The sequence below is a fragment of the Rattus norvegicus genome, chromosome 15 (genome assembly GCF_036323735.1).
Source record: "Rattus norvegicus strain BN/NHsdMcwi chromosome 15, GRCr8, whole genome shotgun sequence".
NCBI lineage: Eukaryota > Metazoa > Chordata > Mammalia > Rodentia > Muridae > Rattus > Rattus norvegicus.
In genome coordinates, this window is record NC_086033.1 from 19,189,750 (window position 1) to 19,214,185 (window position 24,436).

At 46.3% G+C, this 24,436-nt stretch overlaps 1 protein-coding gene across 14 annotated transcripts in view; it reads right to left on the reverse strand.

Moving 5' to 3' along the window:
- Window positions 1-335: 335 nt before the first annotated feature.
- Pxk (PX domain containing serine/threonine kinase) overlaps window positions 336-24,436 on the reverse strand; it is a 68,627-nt gene continuing 44,526 nt past the window's right edge. For 3 of the 14 annotated variants that reach the window (NM_001399677.1, XM_063274362.1, XM_008770539.4), the window contains 9 exons: window positions 22,200-22,361; window positions 21,732-21,849; window positions 20,379-20,457; window positions 18,565-18,613; window positions 15,908-15,985; window positions 15,342-15,428; window positions 14,713-14,782; window positions 10,798-10,860; window positions 336-1,529 (listed from right to left, as the gene is read on the reverse strand). In NM_001399677.1, the coding sequence (NP_001386606.1) occupies window positions 1,315-1,529; window positions 10,798-10,860; window positions 14,713-14,782; window positions 15,342-15,428; window positions 15,908-15,985; window positions 18,565-18,613; window positions 20,379-20,457; window positions 21,732-21,849; window positions 22,200-22,361 (921 nt within the window). In that variant the 3' untranslated portion in view covers window positions 336-1,314. Of the gene's footprint in view, window positions 1,530-3,742; window positions 3,746-5,242; window positions 5,276-5,519; window positions 5,542-5,920; window positions 5,932-8,479; window positions 8,487-10,797; window positions 10,861-13,656; window positions 13,853-14,712; window positions 14,783-15,341; window positions 15,429-15,907; window positions 15,986-18,564; window positions 18,614-20,378; window positions 20,458-21,731; window positions 21,850-22,199; window positions 22,362-24,436 lie in introns of those variants that run through there. The other 11 variants (NM_182821.2, XM_063274363.1, XM_039093421.2 and 8 more) reach the window with 10 other exon arrangements.

The following is a 24,436-nucleotide window of genomic DNA, read 5'->3' on the forward strand; positions in this document are numbered from 1 at the left end:
GGAGCCCAAATTGGCCTCAGACTGATTATGTGGTAGAGGATGACCCTCCTCCCTGTATCTCAAGTGCTACTGGACGGTGACAGATCAGGGCTTCCTCTATCCCGGTGAGACTCCTCACACCCAGTAAAGGGCTCCTTTTAAAGTTAAAGATTTACGTCAGGTTCTCCTCCACATTGCCAGAACCCATATATTCTGTCATCTATGAGCCTCTTTAACACTTGATGGTAAAGACTGGTTTAAACAGATATGGAAGGAGAACAGGGTGAAGAAACCGGAGTGTACTTTGACACTACACGTTGTTCTCTTCTGAAACACCTAGCAAAGCCACAACATACTTTCTTGACATGATTTCTTTTAATAAAAAATACAGCTGAACATGTATCACAGATTACATGAGACTATACACAATAACATTCTTTCTGCATAGTAACCAACACTGATGTGTGTATTTGAATTTTAAAATGGATTTTTTATAATCCTTTAAAGTGCAATTTATTTAAAAGGTTTAAGCAAATCATAGGATAAAAGATTTCTGATAACTGAGTAATATCAAAAAGATGCTGAAGTTGGATAAATCAGATCAGAAGTGATCACTATAGATGCCAGATTCACTTGTAATGTTGGCCCTCCCTCTACCCCCACTGGATTTAATTGCTGAGGACTGAGACAGTCCTTCAACTGGCAAGAGCTTTAGCTGTGGTCAGTGCCGTGTCTGGTACACTGTGGCTGACTATGCACCCAGAGCTGCTGCTCTCAGCACAGTGGGATTCCCTGAGGAGCTCCCCATCCCTACGGTATACAGAAGAACGAAGAGCCCGTTCCTTTGCTTCAGCAGCATAACTGCCTTGGTTAGTGTTAGCATCTGGGGCAGAGTAGCGAGTACACGTGGGTGCTACCTAAGAAATCACCAAAAGATGCTTCGGAGGAATGAGCTATGAGAACACCTTGACAGAGTGACAAAGGCCATTCGCTGCTGTGACAGAATATTGTCATTGCTTTTGATTCTCTGTCATTTTCCTTTCGCTGGTGAAAACGATAACCCATATGATGCTGCCCCTAAAGGAAGCCCATTAGAGTCACAAAGGAGCAAACTACTAAGGCAGCAATGCTGGCCCCTCTTTATTCTATCTGGAGAACATTTCCCTCTTGAAAAGCCTCCTGACTGGAGTGTCTGCAGGACTGGCTGTACGGGCTCTGCAAGGGTTCACCCAGGAAGGGGCTTGAGGGAAGTTGTGGAAGAACTCACCCAGGAAGGAGGGACTCAAAGGGTGGGACGGGACCAAAGAGCTTGCCCTCCAGTGTAACCAAGAAGTATCAGCCAATCTTAGGAGCACTGTGATCACAGGTTTTGGCTTTCCTCAAAGTTCCCTTTTGGAAATTCTGGATGGAGCTGAGCAAGGCCCCACGGTTCACACCATTCACGGCCTGGGGCAGGGGCGGAGCAGGCATCTCGGTGCCTGGGGAGGGCCCTGCTGGTGGCGGTGGAGGTGGCGGAGGCGGAGGAGGTGGAGGTAACGCTGAAGACAGTCCTGCAGAGACAGAGGAGAAGGTCAGGGCTCCACCTTTCCGCCTGCTCTCAATGCTGCCACTTAGGCCGGGCAGAATGGACTCTGGGGACTAAATGTTCTCAGGTGTCTTCAAACACTGATTTAAAAAAAACTAAAAGCAGCTAAGGTGGCAGTGGGGTGGGGGTGGGGGATTTAATGGTTGTTATTTCCTTTAAATGAGAGTCATGTGAAAACTGAATTCAGTGTGTGAAAGCACACAGGGACATCTCTCCCTAGAGTAGCTCTGACTCCATTTTCAGCTGTGGCTTGGGTTGAGGTTGGCTCTGCTTACTGAGCTCACGGTGGAACATACCTGCACGTACCAAAGGAACGAACAATCGTTAACTGTTTCCTCACATAATATCTGAAGGGAGTTATTGGCTTGACTAGGCTAGCAAGCTCCAGGGACCTCATATCACTTTTCCACTTTACAAGCATGTGCTACTGCTCCTGGATACTTCTTTTTTATTTTGGTGTCAGGAACCCAAACTCGTCCTCGTGCCAGCATTTTATAGACAAGCAGTCTCTCAGCACCATGCAACTGCATCTTCACTGAAAAGATGAGCATAAGTAAGAAGTGGCCTTAAGGTTGGCTATATGGAGTAAGCCATGATATGGGAAGTAGCAGAGACAAGCTGGTGAGGAGAGCAGGAGTAGCATCTGTTGACCTGTTACAGAATGGTAAGCCACTGACATTCTCAACGGGGAGCCAGTGTGTTAACTCAAGTCCCTCAGAGTCGGCTCTGAATGACTCCCTGTGGGGAGTCATTAAAGAAATATAAAGTGCTAATACTTGTCAGGAAGAATTGAGAGAAAAGGGTTCTCCCTGGCAGTCCCATTTCAGGGGGAAGTCTCTCAGGCACTATTCCTTTTCACTTTAGCCTAACTTAAGATGAGTCACATCAAGTGTGTGTGTGTGTGTGTGTGTGTGTGTGTGTGTGTGTGTATCTTCTGGAACATCAGGGATCCTGGACAAAGGGAAACTGGGTATCTAAAACATCCCTTGGCTTCCAGCAACATGGATACTTGCAAGATAGTGGCATTTTTAAATGTTGTCAAGGGTTAGGAGCCTGCACCTTTATATTCTGAGACATCTAACCTGAATTTCACCTTATTTGCTTTTTTTTTTTTTTAAACTTGGTAAACTGTCCTCTCCAAAGCAGTGCACAGAACCATCGCTGCTGTTCTAGATTTCAGTGTGTGGCAGTTATAACCCTGTGGTTCTCTAAGACCCTACTTACTTATCCATTGCTGACTCTGTCCTCTATCCCTCCCTGGCCATTCCCAGAGAAGTCTGCTGGCTGGTTCCCACACTGCTGTGAGCTGCTGGAGTAACAGGCAGGACACCTTGTCCACTAAATGTGGATGGAGAATGAATGGTTCAAGGTCACCAATAAAATACTCAAGTGCCTCCTTTTCAGTGAGTGTGACAAGCAATAGCTAAAACCTTTTGATTCACAAAAACCACTTACCTTCCTTCTATCTTTACCTCAACCTAAGGCAGCTGAAATTAAAAGACTCACACAAACATACATTCTCATGCTTTGGAATCATGAATTCCCAAATAATGATAAAGCAATACAAACAAAGGTTAAGTACAGACACATGAACAGAATGTAGTTCACATTGGTTTGCTCAACAGTGAATGACACCCAGCTTTGACGCTAGGGTGAACTGTGGAAGACACTCCTGGCTCTGTTGGCCGCATTATAGAGGAGGTTAACCTAGGAAGCCCAGGTGGGGTGAGGGCAGAAACATTCTTAAGGCACTTCGGTAAAGCCAGTAGAATGCTGGGGTGGGGGAGGTCTCTTGAAGCTCTCAGAACTGAGTTTCTTGACTGACAGCATGCAGTACCAAGGCTCTTGCCCATGTGGAGATGAATGGCTTCCCACACACCGGGCACTATCCTCATGGCCAGAGAACGGTGGTAGAGAGTAATGTGCTCAGGGTCAGTGTGGACCAGGAGCTGCAGGTTTCCCTCCTAGCTCTGTGGTCAGACACCTGGCTGAAGAACCACTACAGGGTTAAGGCTCAAGAAGACAGGCGTGGACTGCAGCAGCACTGGGGCCTAGTACATGCCAGAAACTGGCCATCCCGAGACTGGTTACTCTCCAGCCCTGACTTTGGGAGTTAGGGGTGGTTTCAGTAAATGGATCTTCACTTAACAAATCCCTCAGGTATCAATCTCAATATACCATCTGAAGTTCAATGCCCGTATAGCGAATGGAAGGCTGAGCATCCGGATAGGTCTGCTCACAGGGAGCTGGGCAAGCCTGTGCCTGTGTAACAAACAGAGGAGGGGGCTGTGTGAGAAGCGGCGCTGTTCATTGCAGTGGGAGGAGAGTAAATACCCTGATTCCTGCTCACAGGGAGCTGGACCAAGCAGTCCCAAAGGGCCTGATGGCCACGAAGCCCTTTTTCCTTGTTAGGCCTGTCAGAATTGCAGCAGGCCTTGGAGTATACACTAGGACAAGGATGGGCAGGGGATACTGATGCTGAGGGGAGGCCCTGAGAAGAAGGGCAGACCTGGAAGAGGCAGGAACCTAAGCCCTGTCTATTCATTGTCTTTGGCCATCTTAAGGGTCTGCTAGCTTCTTTTAAAGGTGACGGAGAGCATAAGACAGTGTCAGGAAAGGAAAGGCGGAAGGGACAGAACAAGCTAACAGCTTGCCCTGTGAAACCCTAAAACCAGTGCCTGATGCATGCACTCTCTGTTCCTATACTCTACTTACCCCAGGGCACAGACAAGAGAAAAGAGCAAACAAACTCCATGTTGGACTATTGGTATAGGTCACAACTAGGATGAGGCATGCTCCCAGAAATATATCTACAATGACAACCAGGTTAGTCCTGAGTTCCCTGGCTCATGTTCTCTTAGACAAAAATCCCAATACTAGCAGATCTAACTTTCCCAGAAGCCCCTCCACCAGATCCATTAAGAATGTGGCAATCAGCCAAGGGCCAGAAAGAGGATGCACTCTGGTACACAAAGAAAAATTATGCAGTTTAGATCTTTGGAGGGTTGCTGTACCAGGCACATCTGTAACACCTTTGTGGAAAGGACATTTGGAGTCACCTAGTCCTGAGTCAAGTCTAGTAGTTCCTCCAGGTTTCTGTAGGATGGGCAGGTCAGCTGACCACTAGACCATAGCAGACCCAGAGGAAACAGCAGCCACAACACACAGGGACACAGCAGTCCTCAGTTTGTTGGGCCACCTTTGCCTTGGCCTTAGGCAGACGAGGAGACTCACATCTGACTCGGTAATTCCCAAGTCAGAAAGAACTATATTTTATCATCAATGACAAAAGCTAGGAAGTTATGCCAACATACGCCAGGTGCCTCACACTATGTGCTGTTTACAGTAACTAGGAACCAATATTCCTGCAGCATGACTGAGTGTAAGAGTTTCTAGAGTTGCACTCAGATGCCATTGATGCAATTAGAGCCCATGTTTCCAAACTAAAACTGGAGTGAAAGATGAAGATTTAGAAGGCCATGAAGGAAATGAAATGGATAAGGATGAAGTGACTCGGGGGCCATTTAAAGATGCTGTGTTCACTGAAATGTCCCAACAAGGAGTGCTCTCCGCTCTGCTTCCAGCTCTGTTCACCAGGGACAAAATGCACTGGGTCCAGTCTTAGACACAGAAACACAGCATCTTTAAAGCTGGATACGTCAGCATAGTGTACTTTACCGAAAATTCACGTTCAGAGTGGTGCATGCTCTACTGAAGACAGCAGAGACAGAGAGAGAGTGAGAGAGAGCGAGAAAGAGAGAGAGAGAGAGAGGAGAGAGAGGGGGAGAGAGAGAGAGATTATTATTCAGAGTTTAATGTCATTTAATCAATAGTAACAGTAAAATATTAGTCTGAAATACATGTGTATTCTCATGCAAAACTGGGGTACACGTGACCACAAAATACCTTGGTTTACAAGCACAAACATGAATCTTTCAGAATACAACAAATGAACAAGCCCCTTTCTTCACACCTTTCTAAACCAGTTAGACGCTGTTTTTATTTATTCACAAGCATAACATGCTCTTCTGAAGAGCAAAGAGGTTTCCTCTCTGAGTTCAGAACAGATGCCCGTGATCTGTTCCATATTTTATCACCAAGGATGCTGTATCAAGAGGCTTAAAAAGGGCTGCAGAGAAGGCTCAGTGGTTAAGAGCTCTGACTGCTCTTCCAGAGGTCCTGAGTTCAAATCCCCAGCAACCACATGGTGGTTCACAACCATCTGTAAAGGCATCCCATGCACTCTTCTGCTGTGTGTCTGAAGACAGCTGCAGTGTACTCATATAAATAAAAATAAATCTTCAAAAAAAAAAAAAAAAGGGAGCTCACTTTACCAAACAGTCTGATATAATTTACTGCTTAAAAGCCTTGCCGTGAATATGAACTAAGTGTGTGTGTGTCTGTCTGTCTGTGTCTGTATCTCTGTGTGGTATGTGTATGTATGTCTGTGTGTGTGTGTGTATGTGTGTGTGTCTGTATTTATGTCTCTGTGTGGTATATGTATGTCTCTATGTGTGTGTGTGTGTGTGTGTGTGTGTCTAGGTCTCTGTGTGGTGTATGTATGTCTGTGTGTGTGTGTGTGTGTGTGTGTGTGTGTGTGTGTCTAGGTCTCTGTGTGGTATATGTATGTCTCTATATGTGTGTGTGTGTGTCTAGGTCTCTGTGTGGTATATGTATGTCTCTATATGTGTGTGTGTGTGTCTAGGTTTCTGTGTGGTGTATGTATGTCTCTGTGTGTGTGTGTGTGTGTATATGTGTGTGTGTGTGTGTGTGTGTGTGTGTGTCTAGGTCTCTGTGTGGTATATGTATGTCTCTGAATGTGTGTGTGTTGTACAAGTGCCCAGCACAGTATGGAAATCTGCGAATAACTTGCAGAAGACAGTTCTTTCCTACCATGTGGGTTCCAGGAGAGAACTCTGGTTGTCAGGCTTGGCAGCAAGCACTTTTACCCACGTGAGCCACCTAATTGGCCCAAGGGTCCTTTCAAAAGCCTGCTTCTAAGAAAGCTCTCTAGAGAAGATGACATACAGGCCTCTCTCCAAACGTCTAGAGGTAGAGGGTCTGGAGAAGATTAAAAGTAACGGTGGTCTGGAGAGGTTTTACTTGGGAGAGAAAAAGGAAACCTGCGGCAGGGTTGAGCTCTGCTCGGACTCATGGTCCTCGTGCCTTTCCATTTGTCTGGAATGTTCCTCTCTCTGACAGGGACTCCTAGGCTGTTACGTATGACGATTGCCACGCTAAAAGCATCACTGCTTTAGCATGCCTTTACCATTCTGAACGTATTTCCTCTGTTAATTAGAATTTTGTTTATCAGAAAACATTAATTGAAGTAAAATGAAATAAAAGGCAGCTTCTGAGAATGGAGTTGAATTGTTCAGGGTCACGGTGGGCAGCTGGTAGAGAGTCGCCACTCCAGCAGAGTAGCATACTCCCCGGAAAAAGCACGCGCTCAATGAGTGGGATAAACGAACAGGGGCAGAATCAAGTTCAAATCCTGGCTGTTGCGGCTCCAATACCTGTGACTTTGGTCAAGTTGTCAATGCTACTAGAGGCTCAGTTTTTCTCTAAAATGGAGTCTGCTAAACCAGAATCTGCTCTCACTGGACGGGAAGAAAATTGAGGATTAAATGAGACAATGAGGGGCTGGAGAGATGGCTCAGTGGTTAAGAGTCCTGAGTTCAATTCCCATCGACCACATGGTGGCTCACAACCATCTGTAATGGAATCTGATGCCCTCTTCTGGTGTGTCTGAAGACAGCTACAGTGTACTCATATACATAAAATAAATAAATCTTTTTAAAACGATGGCTATTTCTTTTTTTTAAATGAAACCATGAAGGCGCATCCCTTGGATGTGATTATCAAATGTGAGTGTCAGGTTTATTCAGTTTCTGGAACTCCTTTGTAGAGCTACTTTTTCTAGAGAGTCAATGCATAGAGTTTGAGGCCAGCCTGGGCTACATGAGGTCCTATCTTAGTCCCACCCACGAGGCTTGGAGAGTTGGCTCAGAGGTCATGAATGCTTGCTGCTCTTCCAGAAACCCAAGCTCCATCTCTGGTACTTCTATGAGGAGGCTCCTACCTGCCTATAACTCCATGGGTTCAACAACTTCTACTGACTTCCCCATAATTCTCACAAGACACACACACACACACACACACACACACACACACACACACACACACACACACACACACACGAGGGAATAAAGGCAGTAGCCCTGTTGCCTGTTCCAAATATGGTGGCAGCGAATATTTGTATATGGCAAACTGGGACATTTTAAAACACCCAGCACTATGAATATAGAGAATGAATGAATGCTCCTTGTAACTCATGAGGTGAATGGAGATAAAGGAATTTTAAAGCTGGCCATCTCTATGAGTCATGGAACAGTAGAAAAGTATTAGAAATTGTCTCACTGAAAAACAAAAAACAACAACAACAACAACAACAACAAAAAAAAAAACCCAAAGAAAACAAGTACAAAAAACAAGGCCTTACTAAAGAGTATGAGAGAATGCCACTCCACCAATGCATTTGCAACCAGACAACCAGACATGGGGAAATAGTATTAGTCCCAACAATTTAGTGTTATCTCAAACAGTTCCAAAGGAGGCAGCCACAGAGAGGGTCTCAGTTGCTAGACAAGATTCACACTGGGAAGATCTCTTCAGTTAGAAATGTCTGCCACTTCCGACAAATCCTAAAAGCAGCTAAACAAGACCCTATCAGGTTACCATGGTCACTTAAAACTAAAGCTATTAGAAGTCTCACTGCACAACTCAACTGGCCAAAACTGAGCTGCTGCTGTCCCTCCTGCAGGGCCTGACCTAGCTGCCCTACAAAGCTGAGAACCATGCCCCTCACCTCGCCCAGGAGAATCCCTGAAAGAGGAGCAAGCCTCTACCTCCCACAACGCTGCTACCCACAGCTACATCTGCCAGTGACTGCTTCCTGAGTGCTGGGACTAAAGGCATACACCATCATTGCCTGTCAATAAAAATGTTTATTTCAAGGGAGCTACTGGAGGAGAATATTAGCAGGCCTTAGAGAAATTTTTGTCTGCTTGAACTGTGTCTGACATTTTGGAACTTCTGAGGCATGGGACATCATCTGGGGCCTGTCTGTCTGTCTGTAACCCAGGCTATACAGTTCCTGGTGAACTCCAGACCACCTGTAAGTGTATCTTGAATACATGTGAGGTGAGCAGACTTCTGTGTGCTCACCTGGTTTAGCACTGGCAATGCTAGGTCACTAGGCAAACACTCTGAGATCCATTACAAGTAACAGCCAGTAGAGGGCAGAGTATGGTCTTTGGGGTGAATAATTCTGTCAGTAATTTTGTCAACAAAGTCATTAAAGGAACAAAGGAGTTGTTACTTTGGCTCAGAAGCTCTCCTGACAGCCACTGCACTTGAACTTCAAAATATGTTCCCCTCAGTTCACAGTACAGCTCCCTGCCATCCCACTGTCCTTAGATGGGGCTTTTCCCATACTGACTAGGCGCTACAAAAAAAATTCCAGTTTTCTTTCTTTCTTTCTTTCTTTCTTTCTTTCTTTCTTTCTTTCTTTCTCTCTCTCTCTCTCTCTCTCTCTCTCTCTCTCTTTCTTTCTCTCTTTCTTTCTCTCTTCCTCCCTTCCTTCCCTCCTCCTCTTCCTCCTTCCTCTCTCTCTCTCTCTCTCTCTGCCTCTCTCTTAAAAGATTTATTATATTTATATAAGTACACTGTCGCTATCTTCAGACACACCAGAAGAGAGCATCAGATCCCATTACAGATGGTTGTGAGCCACCATGTGGTTGCTGGGAATTGAACTCAGGACCTCTGGGAGAGCAGTCAGTGCTCTTAACCTCTGGGCCATCTCTGCAGCCCAGTTTTCTTCTCTCATTCTCAAAGTTGCCTCAGTCTCTGTAAAGTTGCTATTATGTGATATCGCTCCCATTTAGAGAGAGGAACCTAGAAGATCCCCCTAGAAGGGTCCCTAGACTATGAATGAAACACGAGAACGGGAAGAAGCTGCCCAGAACTACCACTCACACACTGAAGAGCACACTAAGCGGATGTTTCCCTGGTAACCAGGGATAAGAAGTCTCAGAATCTTCTCCACTTCCTTAACACATACAAATGATAGGAAATCTAGAAAACGGCTCAAAATAGGAAGACATTCCAGAAATGTCTGGTTAGCCCAGTTAAATTCCACATGAGAGTTCTGCCTATTGGGAAGTTCCTTATAAAATCTGCTAAGAAAGTCAGAGACAAGAGAATCATCCCCATGACCTGGCATTTTGCTACATAAAACTGGCCCCGGTCCTAGAATATTCTACAGTAAGTCCTCTTAGCCAGCAAGAGGAGAGTCAATCAAACCTAGCCTTTTTGAGCTCACTTTTCCCAGGAGGCTTAGCTCGAGTCATTTAAAGGCGGCCACTTTAACTCTTGGTGGTCCCAGAAGCATTAAAGTTCGTGGTACTGTCAGCTCAAGCCAAACCTGCAAAAGACCTCCCTTTCAACAGCTGGAAGAACTCTTCCGAGGACAGCAACGGACCGAATGGAAGAACCAGCTTCTTAGACACCAAGGAGAAGCAAAAATGCTACCCCTTTGTTTTTACTAGCTTGAAAAATGGTCAAAAAAAAATCTTAGTTCAAAAATGAAAAATGTAAGACAGTATTCCAGAACTGGTGTTTTTATAGACACTTCCAAAGACAAGTTCTTTGTCAGTTTTTTTTTTTTTAATCTTCACAGTATCTGATTTAGTTCACAGGTGGAGCAAAAGTTAATGATAATTCTCCAGATAATTATGTGCTTTAGAGTATAGGACAGAGAAGAAATAGTTAACAAGAAATTCGTTGGTAGGGATATTTTACTGTGCTAGATATCTCACCATCTCTGACAAGACAAACCCAGAGCAGGAAGGTCTGGAGGAGGAACCTGTGCTAGGACAAAGGCCAGGACAGCAGTGTGCTTGTTTTCCTTAAGACGAGCTTTGACCCAACGAGCCTCGAAAGAGGCTTTTCAGCAAACGGAAGGCTTGAACTGGAGGACTAGAGGTCCTGAAAGCAGCCCCTCCCTAGTGCTGAGCTTGGGGACCCAGCCTCTAGATGACGCATGTTTTGATTTGCATATGTCCCTCTGGAAAAGACAGGTGGGGTTTAACCCCTCAAATGTTTGGGTCAAAGCAAGCCCACCTCCCTTGTTGACGGAGAGAAAGGAGCATGTCGCCTTATATGTTACTAACCTGCCGTGGAGGGTGGAGTTGGAGATGATGGGGATGTGAGAGGTGAGCTGGCCCCAGATCCTGCTAAGAAAAACAGAGAAATCAATCCTCATGGAGACCCAAGGCAGACATTTGAAACTTGACATGAGCAGAAATTCAGCATTGTTGAAGAGTGTGTAACTAGCCCACCATGTGGAGCTTGTGTAATATGTGATGAAGGACAGAAATTAGGAATTAGACTAGTGGTGACAGGTTTTCACTCCAGTGCAGGGTGTATTTCCTTCATCAGGGCCATTCAGGCTCATTGATCAATGGGGACAAGGATAGCATATACACTGGTCGCAGTATCTCTCCTGAACCAACGGAATCCTTGGGTAATGACCAATGACTATGGTCACAGCAGGCTGTGAAAGTCTCACCCAAGAGTACCTTGGCGCACTTACGTGCACACCCTTTCTCCTTCCCTTCCTCCCTCTATCCATTCTTCCTTGTAGCCTCCGGCCTTCTTACTGATTACTCTGTCTTGACCTCCCAAGAACTGGGACTGCAGGCATACATTACCACATCTGACTCTTTTTTGAGACAGGGTCTTTCTCTGTAGCTCTGACTATCCTGGAACTCACTATGTAGTCCTCAAACTCACAGAGGTTCACCTGCCTCTGGCTCCTAAGTGCTGGGGTCGAAGGTGTGTGCCACTACACCTGTACACTTGGGTGCTATTTATTCAACCTTTTGTGAGTCTCGTTAAGTAGCCCAGACTGGCTTCAGCCTCTTGATCTTCCCTGGAAGTATAGGGAGTGCGTGAGCACGCCCAGCTCCGTTCTCCTGTGTATCCCTCAGTATCTCCTTAGGACAAGCAAACACCTATCTAAACTGACCGAAGTGAGAAGAGGAATGGCTTGTTGAAGATCAACTTTACCAGCAGGTGCTTCAGCTAGAGAGGCTCAGGCCCAAGTCTGTGGATTTTCTAGACCTTTTCTTACACGAATTCAGTAAACACCCTCATTAAGGGTGAAAACCGTAAGCAAACCCCAAAATCCCCACAGCTTGAAAATCCCTAGAAAATATGCCCCAGCCTAACAAGGAATTAGCTCTGCAGTAAAGGCCTCTTGTGTGGAACCAGGAAGGCACGGCCCTATGGAGAGGACAAACTGCGCCCAAGGGAGGGCTGTTGTCACGCAGCACTGAGAAACCACCAGCAGCTCTGCGGTTCTGGGCTCTACTATGACTCAGAGGGTGTCGTCTGCTGCCTGTGGACGCACTGGGGATGGGTCCTAACTAAACCACAGCCGTCACAGTGCTTCCTCAGTTCTGCACGACAGGAGCGCTGATCACTAACAGATCTTAAAGACAGAAGACTGCGCTTATGACTCTAGACTGGTTGGTAACTGATCTTTCCATCAATAACTGGTATTTGGCTTTCCTAAACTCCTGAGGTATCTTGGGTAGGATTTCTGTTTTTTAAGACAGGTTTCATGTGTCTTAGATTGGCTTAAACTTGCAATGTAGTTAAAGATAACCCTAATATACTCCTGTTTTCGTAAGTGCTCTCCACAAGCATGTGTCACCATACCCACTTCACTGTATTAGAGGAATGACAGCACGGACTTGCGCATGCTAGGTGAGCGTTCTATCAACTAAGCTGCATCCTTATCCTGCTCCTGGACTTCTTTGGTGACCCCTCCAGTTGCAGGTGGAAGAGAACAGGCATAATCTTGGGAAGGGAAAGAGTATAGTAGGCCTTCTCTGCATCACAAAGAACTAGCCACTCGTGTATAGATGTGTTGATTGGAGAATGCATCTCCTCCTACCAATGACAATGATGAGCCCCTGCTCATCCTATAACTATGAAGCAAGTGGGTTTCCAAATATGGAATTATACGCCAGTCATAGCAGCTTCCGTTCCCCAAGCATATGCTGGGCCTCACTGGGACCTCCTCTCCTCCCCAATACTGTGCCTAACTCAAACCTAGGATTCTGTGATAGTGTCATGATCCTCATCCTACTCCTAGAGTTTTAGGACTCCTATTCCAATCTTCCAATCTCCAGTACTACCTACACCTCCTGCATTCTCCAGCTTCAGAGCGTCTAGCATTTAAGCTACAGATCAAGTCACCTGTGTACCTCTCAGTGTCTCCTCTAGTGTGGGCAAACATCTGAAGTAACCAAGGAAAATGAGGCATGACCTATGATTGATTCATCCAATCATCCACCCACCTACCCATCCACTCACCCACCCGCCCATCTACTCACTCATCCATCCATCTTCCATCCACCTACTCATCCATCCATCCACCCACCCACCCATCCATCCATCCACCCACCCATCCACTCACTCATCCATCCATCCTTCCACCCACCCATCCACTCACCCACCCGCCCATCCATCCACCCACCCCTCCACCCACCCGCCCATCTACTCACTCATCCATCCATCTTCCATCCACCTACTCATCCATCCTTCCACCCACCCCTCCATCCACCCGCCCATCCATCCACCCACCCATCCACTCACCCACCCGCCCATCTACTCACTCATCCATCCATCTTCCATCCACCTACTCATCCATCCATCCACCCACCCACCCATCCATCCATCCACCCACCCATCCACTCACTCATCCATCCATCCTTCCACCCACCCATCCACTCACCCACCCGCCCATCCATCCACCCACCCCTCCACCCACCCGCCCATCTACTCACTCATCCATCCATCTTCCATCCACCTACTCATCCATCCTTCCACCCACCCCTCCATCCACCCGCCCATCCATCCACCCACCCATCCATCCATCCACCCACCCGCCCATCCACTCACCCACCCGCCCATCCATCCACCCACCCCTCCATCCACCCACCCACCCCTCCATCCACCCACCCGCCCATCCATCTCACTGCAGTGTCCAGGCTTGTCTTCAGTTCCTGTACTTGAAGAATCTGCCTCAACATTGAGAAGCTGGAACTACATGCATATACCACCATGTCCGCCCTTCCATGTTTAAAGTCTTTTGCTTCTTCACTTGTCCCTCCTCATTCTGGTGTTGAGGAAGGGATGAATGGACTTCCTCCACTCCTGACACGGACAGTGGGGCTTTCAGTGCTCACCTTTGGCCCTCTACCTTCTCCATCAACCTCTTCTTTGCATCTATCTAGCTCCTCCCTTGCTGATGGGTCCTTCATCTCTTTAAAGTATAATCAGCTTAACTTCAATCTCCCCTTCCCATTCATCCCCGTCATGCTGAAACTGCCTGGGTTACTGACACCTCCCTCCTCTACACTGAACTGTATTTCACAGATTCATAAACAGAACACTCAGTTTGATCCTCAACCTGGCCCAAAGTTGAACATATATTAGGTCCAAAGTCAGCGCGGCCAGCAGAGGGGCAGCTGAGAATGACTGTAAAGACTATCAGAGTCCTGATCGTGCCTGAGAGAATGACTCGAGAGTGGTTCTCTCTCTCTCTCTCTCTCTCTCTCTCTCTCTCTCTCTCTCTGTCTCTGTCTCTGTCTCTCTTTCTTTCTCTCTGTCTCTCTCTCTGTCTCTCTCTCTCTCTCTCTCACACACACACACACACACACACACACACACACACACACACCCCTCTGTCCTACCCTACCACAGAGTCTATGCTTTAATCCACTGGGGGAACACATCCTTCAACCACATGGGTTCTAGAGCAGTGGGCAAGATTTTTTCCATGTACACAAAAGGGCCTGATTTTCTTCCACATCAAGTGCTCTTGTCTTTAACAGATGGAGTCCAGCCATCAATGGAGAAGTGGGAATATGAGTGTTGTCACGATTCTTCACAGGGGACAGAGGTTTTCTAATCTCTGCTCTCATTACCGTGCTGCTCAATCAAATCTCCATACACCTAGAGTCCTGAGCTGCACCTCTGGATGCTGAGCCCCACGACAACGTCTACCCAGTTACCTGAGTTATTGGCGTTGCTGTGCTTCACTGGCTGCTCTTCACTGTTTTCAACAGCAGATCGTTTTGACTTCTTTAAAAATAAAAGAAGGGTGGGTGGTAAGCAAAGAAAAAGCATGCTGAGCTGAGAGTTTAAAAAAAAAACTTCAGACATACAGTTAGCCAGCTATGAAGAATGGTATATTCATAACCTATTACTGAGAAGCCACAAGCCAAAAGAGAAAATATAACCAAGAATGCTGACTTCACCACCCAGGCTGACCATCTCCTCCAAGCATTTCCTGCCACAATGGGCCTAACAAGCCAGCAAACTATATGCTAATGATGTGTGCATGCGTGAGTGAGTTCGTGTGTGTGTGTGTGTGTGTGTGTGTGTGTGTGTGTGTGTGCCTATGCCTGTGTGTGCACATATGTGCATGCAACACTCCCCCAAAAACATAATCTACTAAACAGGAGCAGGACAGACTGAACTGGTAGGAGCTAGTGTATGTGTGTAAGTTCCAAACCAGTCATCTGGAAACGCTTTTAGCTCCCAAGATAAAATTGTGTCATTAAGTGTGCACCACTAGCCTTAGAATTTTCTTCAAGTGTAGTCAAGGATCTAAAAGAGAACACAGGGACAGCAGGCTTACCTTTCGAGCTAAGATCTTTCTCCTTTTCCTTTCCTCCTCAGATCCATGGTGTGACTGAGCTCTCGTTAGTCTTCGATGCTGGTGAATCTTTAAGAGACCACAATCCCCAACAAATGTAAATAAGTTCTACCTAAAGCAGGTTCTTAATGACTTCTATATGTTTGACCGCATTAAGCTGCTAGGCTAAGCGAGGTCATTCTTGGCCAGCCTGTGGCTCAGGTCTGGCTCTCTGGGAGAAGGACATGCTGAACGACGATGATCCATCTCACTTTCCCAATCCCTTCCTACCACTGATCTTTACAGAAGAAAGTGACCCATGAGTGCTACCAACCACCCCACCAGCAAGACCTGATCGTGAAGGATGACCACACCAGGCTGTGTGCTTGCTCTATGCAGACGGAGCAGACTGAGGGCAGGACTGTGACATGTTCTCTGTCACAGCACTTAGCCCAAGATCTGGCTAAGAGCAAGTATGCAGGAAATGTATATGGGGTGCACATCCAAAGCCAGTCACTGTGAATGGGTCACTGAATGATCACAGGGATGAGGGGCAGCTGCCGGCTTACCTGCTTCTGTTCCTCGGTGAGTCTCTTCTCTATACATTCCTTGGCGATTCTCAGTGCCTCTCTTAGTTTCGTGGGAATCTAAAGGACAAGTAGTACATGAGCTTCTGAGGGAAGTGGTTGGAGTCTCTCAAGTTCCCAACACATGCAGCAGCAGCCGTCATGACACAGGGGGTCCTCTAGAACAAGGCCAGTTAAAGCCACACGCTCCATGTACACCAGCTGCGCTCACTTGCCAGCACTTTCAGGCCACGGGTGCATAGACTTAAAGCATAACCACACTGTGTTCCAAGTAGTTCAAGGGTTCCAGAACTGCCAAGGCAGTCTCAAAGAGCAAGCACAGCATCGAAACCTATTATTACACACTCTCCCGAGACATCATTTCAAAACCAGCTATTACACAGTTAATAGACAAAAATGAGAGATCCCAGGAACATGCCCTCGTGTACATAGACAAATGGTTCTTCCACACACAACCAGGGAAGAACAGTAGCTTCAAAAGAGTGTTCGTAAATGTTAAATACCCACATAAAAAGTAGTCAAGTTAAATCATTACCTTAAGTCATCTTTGAAAATTAATTCAGCATGGGTGCAAGATCTAAAACTGTAGAACTCCTAAAGCTCAGGAAGGCACTTCATGGCCCTGGACTTGTATTTCTTTCTTACGAATCGTCTACTTATTTTTGTTTGGGGGACAGCATCTCTGAGCTGTGCAGATGGGCCTGGGACCCTCCCCTGCAGCTTCGGCAGCTACGTCAGCCGCCACTCACCAGTTCTGGCTCTCTGCCAGGGTGGGGTAAGGCTCTGACCTGCCAATCTAATGTAGCCCAGCTTGGCCTTGAACTAATGATCCTCTTGCCTCAGGAATTACAGATATATACCATCCTACCCAGCTGGAAATGATTTCTTGGATACAACGCCAAAAACATAGGCAATGAAAGAAAACAAGGAATAACCTGGACTAGTTAAAATCAAAACTTTGTTCAACAAAGGACACTGCTCACAGTGAAATTTAAAATATGTCAATACTTGTGAGGACTTGATATCATAAGATATAGAGGAACTTATGCAAATGAACAAAAATGTATAACCCAACTTAGGAATGGGAAAAGAACTTGAATAGAAATTTGTTCAAAGAAAATAAACAAATGATAAAAAGAAATGCCCTGCCTTATCAAATGGTGCTTTCTTCAGTTAAAAAGAAGTTCAACACTGAACAAATACAAATCAAAACCGCTAATTAGCTATCAGATCTCTTCATAGCCATTATGATGGCCACTATCAGAAAGAACACACATAAGTTTGGCATGGACGCACAAGCCTTTACCCCAGCACTCAGGAAGTCAGGGCAGAGAAGTTGAGCTCCATGCTGGCCTGGGCTATAAAGCAAGTTTTGGGCTAACTTGAGTTCTAGTGAGACCCTGTTGCAGACAGACAGACAGACAGACAGACAGGTAAGAATAACATAAAGAATTACAAATATCTGGGCTTGAGAGAAGATTCAGTGGATAAGAGCACCTACTGTCCTTACAGAATGTGATTTTGGTTCCCAGCAGCCTCAGGGCAGCTCATGATCTGTGTCTGGTCATGATCTGTACCTACAGTTCCAGGGAATCTAATGCCCTCTTCTGGCCTCTGCAGGCACCGGGCAGGCATTTGTGTAGTTCATGACATATACACAGGTAAAACACTCAAGTCTCGGCAGGGAAGTAGAGAAACTGGAACCCTTGTGTACTGAGTAGGAATGCAAGATGATAGAGTCACTGTGGAAACCAATATGGAGATTCCTAAAATAAAACCAGCCACTGAAAAACAGCTGAGGTGGGAGGTCTGCTGCAGCTGGGAGAAGCCGTGCTGTGCTTCCTGGGCTTCAGTGCACAGCCCAAGCACTATAGACAGCAATGTGGCCCCAAATGGCAAATGGCTACTAGCAGCCACAGAGTAGTGCGAGGCCTGACCCTGGCCTTTACCTTCCAAAGCCCAAGATCATCGTTCCACACAGCTTCTTCTCCTAACACTTCCTTTCAGATTTTTCTTTAGATACTGATATTTGGGGTTCTATTCTGTCTTCCAGATCCCACTGTTTTGTTGATACTGGCCTAAATAATAATCATTTTCCATATTATTACAATGCCTTTATACATTTCACTTTTATTTGATAAAATGTTTTAAATGCATGCGCTATGGCTAGTCATACGGGCGTATGCCTACAACCCAGCATTGGGAAGGCAGACTCAAGAGGACTGCTGCAAGTTCCACGCCATCCAAGTTGGTTTGTAAAAAAAAAAAAAAAAAAAAAAAAAAAAAAAAAAAGCCTGGAAATGGTGGTACACGCCTTTAACCTCAGTTCTCGGACGCAGAGGCAAGTGGATCTCTGAGTTTGAGGTCACCCTGGTCTACAGAACAACTTTTAGGGCAGGCAAGTATACACAGAGAAAGCCTGCCTGAAAAACAAACAAACAAACAGAAAAAGAAAAACAAAGAAACAAACCAAAACAGTAAAACAACCCCATGCATTAGAAACAGTCAAAAGAGCAACTAGTTACAGGATGCTCACACGCTTCCTAATTCTTCATATTATGAACCTTGTTTTTTAAAAAATAAATTTCAAAGTCAACGTACTTATGTCACAAACATAAAAATCATATAATTTGCTTTACCTTAAACTGTGGCTTTTCTGAAGTTGTTAGTAAAACATCACTGAATAATCTATAAGAAAAGAAACAAATGCATAAGTCCCCGGGTTTGATCTCAGTAGTTGGTGTACCCTCAGAACAGGTCAGAGCAACTTCAGACCTCTCAGCCCCTGAGCCCACCCGAGTCACCACTCCAAGTCTGTCAGCAAAGGCAAAGGTCACTGGGTGCCCTCAGAGCTGCATTTGACACTATAGGCCATAAAATAGTTAAAAAAAAAAAGCTGGTAAATACCAGTATGCAAAATGTTGCAGATTTATTAACAGCTGTTTCTAAACAGAACTATTTGTTTTCTTGCCTCAGAAAAGGCAGTTTATTCTGGGACTTAGTATGTTTCTGGATTGTCCTAACTGGAATCTAAGACATACTTCATTCTAAAACAGCAGATTCTGGGGTGCGTCAATTCTTTCTCCACGGTGTGTTAATAGAAACAACAGCAGGAGGAACTCTGGATGCTGTGGTGAGAAGGGCTGCCTGGAGAGTGCCCAGGTGTTTTAGTGCTCTTAATGTGAGAATTTGTGGATACAGACAGAAGTTCACTCCACACAGAAATGACATCCTTCTCGAATCCTGGCCCTGCCCTGTCATTCATCCTCAACTTCCAGATTTTCACTAAACACAGGGCACACTTCTTCAAAGCGGAAGCCCACGGGATGGAACGTTCTGGCGAAGACAGAATATCTGTCTTGATGCTGAGACTGGGGACAAGCACGGAGCCCTGGGGAGACGACGCGAGTGCAAACAGAAGCACAGCAGTCTTGCCCACTGCTCCCTAACCCAGCGCACTCCGGCCCAGGAGTCTGGGGCAGATGTTGTAGTTTTCGAGGTAGATTTATTTTCTCATATGTATGTTGTCATTAGTGCCTGTTGGTTTGGAAACATATGCTGCAGTGTCACGTCCATGGAAAGGGCTTGTTTCTTCTGATCATCAGCTTCCCCAGGGGGAAAAAGTGCCTGGCCTTTAGCAGGCCGCCTCTAACCAGTAGGAGAAAGGAATAGGCCCCGCAGTTAGTCCTAGCCTCTGGCTGCACTTTGTCTCCTACCTTGTTTGCTGCTGTTACTACTTCCTGAATACCTTGGCTATACGACAAGGTGGTACGGATAAAGCAGGGCTGGGGAACCTCTCAACACGCTGAGGAAGCTTGCCTGCGTCTTCCTGGGAGAAGAATGAAGCTGAAATCCATTCACAAGCGTGTCTAACTTGTTTCACCGCCTTAACCTCTGCACGAAGGAACCTAAGGAGAGACCTCACAACTGTGCTGACAGGAAGAAGTCTTTAGAGTACAAAACCCTTGGCACAAGGTCTGGTACACACTAGGTATTTACCAGCTAGTGCTCAGAGATGAAATAAACAAATAAAAGCACAGGAGTCCAAGAACACACCACTTCCTCGTGGAGGGTAGGCCCACCAAAGCCTGACAGGTACCAACTACACATAGCTGGGGCCAGCTGGTAGCTGGAGAAGGACCAGCAGAGGGAGGTGCTAGGGAGGGCCCTCCTACCGTATTTCCTAAATTAGGAGTTCAACAAACGCACACAAGTGTCAATGGTGATGGGACACGTGAAAGGACACTGGGTTCCTAGGACAGCAACTAGACCAAGCAGAGCAGTCACAAGGAAAGGGTCATGGCGTCATGCTGTAAGTGACTGACAGCAAGCCGGTCACTTCAACTCTGCAGGGACCAAATTGAGTCTTTACCATGGCACCGGGCTCCGGGCACAGTGGTCCAAGGTTCAGCACAGTGATCAAGATTACAACCAATGCTTATGATTGACTTACGGCATCTGTAAGAGCCGGGAGACGGTCGGCATGCCGTTTTTACAGGCTTCACAAGACAGCGTAGACTCCAGTACGGCCACTTGAAATGAACAGATAGACATTTTAGTCCCACACAACTCTCACAGAGCCACTCGGTGAGGAAAAGTTTGACATCTCTTAGCAACAACTGTCTTCAGGCTGATCAGGACAGTGTCAAAACTCTTCACATACAGACAGATGGCATGTGTGGGGGATGGGAAACACTGCCATTATCAGTGACTCAAAAGAAATGTCTCAGAAACCACATGCTGACAGACAGCTAAGTCTAGTCCGAGGATAAATGGAGGAAGGCATCAAGATAGTGCTCATACAACTGGTCTCTTTAGGGAGAAGTAAACATTACACAAAAGCAAAATTCAGAACCTGATGTTGCCACTTGCTTGCTTTTAATGGAAACCAAGACTCAGAGTGCCAATTGCTGACACCTCGTCATCCATCACCTTGATGCTATAAATGAGCACCGGATTCTCCTACCCACAGGTTACTGTTCAGTTTCAGCTGCTCAAACTTGGCAGGAAATAGTCCCAGGGTGTTTTTTCTCTTTCTTGCTTTGGTTTTTTTGAGACAGGGTTTCTCTGTGTAACAGCCCTGGTTGTCCTGGGACTCACTCTATAGACCAGGTTGGCCTCAAACTCACAGAGATCTGCCTGCCTCTGCCTCCTGTGTGCTGGGAATAAAGGTGTGCAGCGCCACACCAGGCCCACACCTGTTCTCTTGAATTGCCTCATCCGGCATGGTGAAGGTTGACAGTGATTTCCACATTCCAAGCACAGTATCCCAAAAGCTACCCTGGCTTTCTTTCTTCCAGCCTTGAGCTCTGAGCTGGCCATTCAAGTACGAGATGGTCTGAGATGAGTTTGCACCAATCCTATGCCTCACTTGTCTTTCTGTCCTCCTTAGTCTCCTTGGGTAAGGCTGTAACAGCTCCTTGATCCCACCTACCTGAAAATCTGGAGGCCTGGCTGGGCAGGCTAGGCCCTTAACTTCCAGGCATCCAGTCATGGCTCTCAAGTTCCTTTCAACTCCCACTCCTGCTTGGATGGGACTCTGACACTTGCCTGGCTGCTCTGCTTCTGATTAAAGGCCAAGCTGGCCACAGTTCTCTTTACGTTCTCCTGCTTTCAGAAGGACAGTGCGGTTTACAGAAGTCAGACAGATGAACAGACAGACAAGCCATCCAAACGTTCACTGAAGTGTGTTCTGGCTAGGGAGGATGACAACTTGCTGCCCATCTTTCTTGGAGTTTGGCAAGAGGTGAAGTAGCTCTGCAGCCTACAGATCCCAGCAGACCCCACTCCCGAGCCCTGAACTGACCCACAGCCATGGATGACGCCGGAGGGAAGGAGTCCACAGGCACGGAGTCTGGAGGTCGTCCATAAGTCATTTCATAGAGTAAGTGGCCGAAACAGTGGACATCTACACTTTCCAATGTCTGGGGAAGAAAGAGCAGTGCCATGTTCACCCTTCAGTCACTGGAGCTCACTGCGTCTGCCCAGGCTTCCACGGAGAAACAAGGCTCAGGGCAGCCTCATTCCCAATATAACTCCAAAGCCTTGTGCAAAGGCTCACAGGACATCCTTCTGACTTACGCTATGTCATTTTCAATCAATGATCCTATTCCCTTCCTTGTCCCACCCACCATGTCGTCCTTGCCTCTTAGAGATCCAGCAGTGCTCCATGGAAGAAGTGGGAGCAAGGTGCACACCAACCATATTCTCCAATGCTTAATGCACAGGGCAATTTGTAACCAAGCACAGTCCTGTCATGACTGCCACAACTTACATTGATCTTCCTGAACTGTGTGAAGTAGGATCGGTAGAAGGAAGGAAGACCCAATAAAGAGTTTTCGAGATCTAGCAGACGGCAAGTGTTACCATCCAGCATCACGTTAGCTGCATGGAGATGGCCATAAGGGAATCCCTTGTCATGAAGGAACTTTAGTACCTGTTAAAGATATGTGTAGGTTAACTGTTCCCAGCTCACTCACGTAGAACATAGGTTAAATTCACGTTTTAAATATTTTTGGAGAAAATAAGACGGCTCAGGTTAAAATGTGCTGGCGATAGAACGTGACAAACTGAGAGCAATCCCTGGGGCAGACATGGAGAAGAGAGAGAACCAATTCCCGAAAGTTGTCCTCTGACCTGTACACATGTGCTATGGCATGCACATACCCACATGTAAGCGAACAAGTAAATGTAAAAAGGAAAAGGCATGTAAGCTGGGCGTGTAGCTCGGCGGTGATTTTCTTAACATGCAGGAGCTAACTCCCCAGCAAAAATCAATATAAATAAATATTTATAAATAAATAAAACCCAGAGGCCACTCGAGAGCACCCAGCACCCAGAAATGCCAGCTCTGATGAGCTCTTTGGAAAAAGAATGATGCAGACTGTCTCACAGCTGTGGACTGTCGGGTACACAACCAAGTTTCCTCTCTTCCCAAGGGAAGAGAATTAGGTTGGAGGAAACAGCTCCGATGCCCGAAGGATCGGCTTTGGGCACTTTCTGGTCCCAGCAGGCTGGCTCTTTTCTGAGGCTGTTGTGTTCCACCTGTGTGGATTCATAAAGCGATGGCATCAGTGTCTGTGCCAATCACTTAGGAGCGGGAGTTAAGGTGAGAACTTCTCCTGTTCGGTATCTACTTTGAGTGTCTTTGGTGGTTAGTAATAACACAAAGCAGGATTCTAGCCTCTCTGCAAACTTCTCAGCTTCCATTAAGACAGCAAAAGATGCATGGCTAGAGCAAAGGCAGCGAGGGGTGCCTTTGCAATCTAGCAAACATAGAAGGAAACATGCTAACTTCTCTTTCCAGCCACTAGCTTTAAAAATGTCATCCTTTAAGAAATCCTGCCAGGCGTTGTGGTGCATACCTCTGACCCCAGCACTCAGGAGGCAGAGACAGGAGGACTCCGAGTTGGAGGCCAACCTGGTCTACAGAGTGAGTTCCAGGACAATAGGAAGACACCTGCTGTTGACTTCTGGCCCTCACATGTATATGTATAGACAAGTGTACCCCTACACAAAAACATGTTATGTATGTATGTATGTATGTATGTATGTATGTATGTATACATATGAATGTATCTAGAGAGATAGAGAGATGGATAGATAGATGGGTAGATAGGTGGGTGGATGGATGGATGGACGGACGGGTGGATGGATGGATGGATGGATAGATGGACGGACGGACGGACGGACAGACGGCCGGACGGCCGGACGGACAGACGGATGGATGGATGGATGGACGGGTGGGTGGATGGATGGATGGACGGACGGATGGATGGATGGATGGACAGGTGGATGGATGATTGGATGGATGGACAGATGGACGGATGGGTGGGTAGATGGGTAGGTGGGTGGGTGGAAGGATATAAAGGACATGGGATTAGGGTATGGTTAACTCTCTACAGATGAGGTTGTGAAATACAAGAGCCTAGAGAGATTACGTAGAGAGGATGACATGGACAAAGCTGGCAGGCACTCTTTTCTGCTTCTTGTTCGCCTCCATTTCTCTCTTAGTGTTGAGGGTCACTCTGTACCTTGAAATACTAAGAACACTGCCCTGCTGAGCTATATCTCCAACCTAAATGAGAGCAGCCTTTACAGTTGTGTAGAGAAGAAACATGGGGTCAGGCTCTTGGCACATGCCTTGGTCCCTAGCATGCAGAGGCAGGTAGATCTCTGAGTTCCACATAAACCTGGGTTTATGGAATGCATTCCAGGCCAGGCAGAGCTATACAGTAAGACCTTGTCTCAAAAACAAAAAAACCCAAACTTATATATGTTCATGCAGATCGGCAGATGACAATGTTTGTCATCAAAGTCTGATGACCTGAGTTCAATCCCTGGAACCCAAGTAAAGGCATCTCACATGGCATGGCTTGCATATCCACATTCAGACAATAAAAATGAAGCTTAAAAAGAAAAAAATCTTGGCACAGAGATAAAGATCAGCCAAATAACACAAAAGATGATACCAAATTCCAATGGCCAAACTTTTGGAATTTTATAGATGTC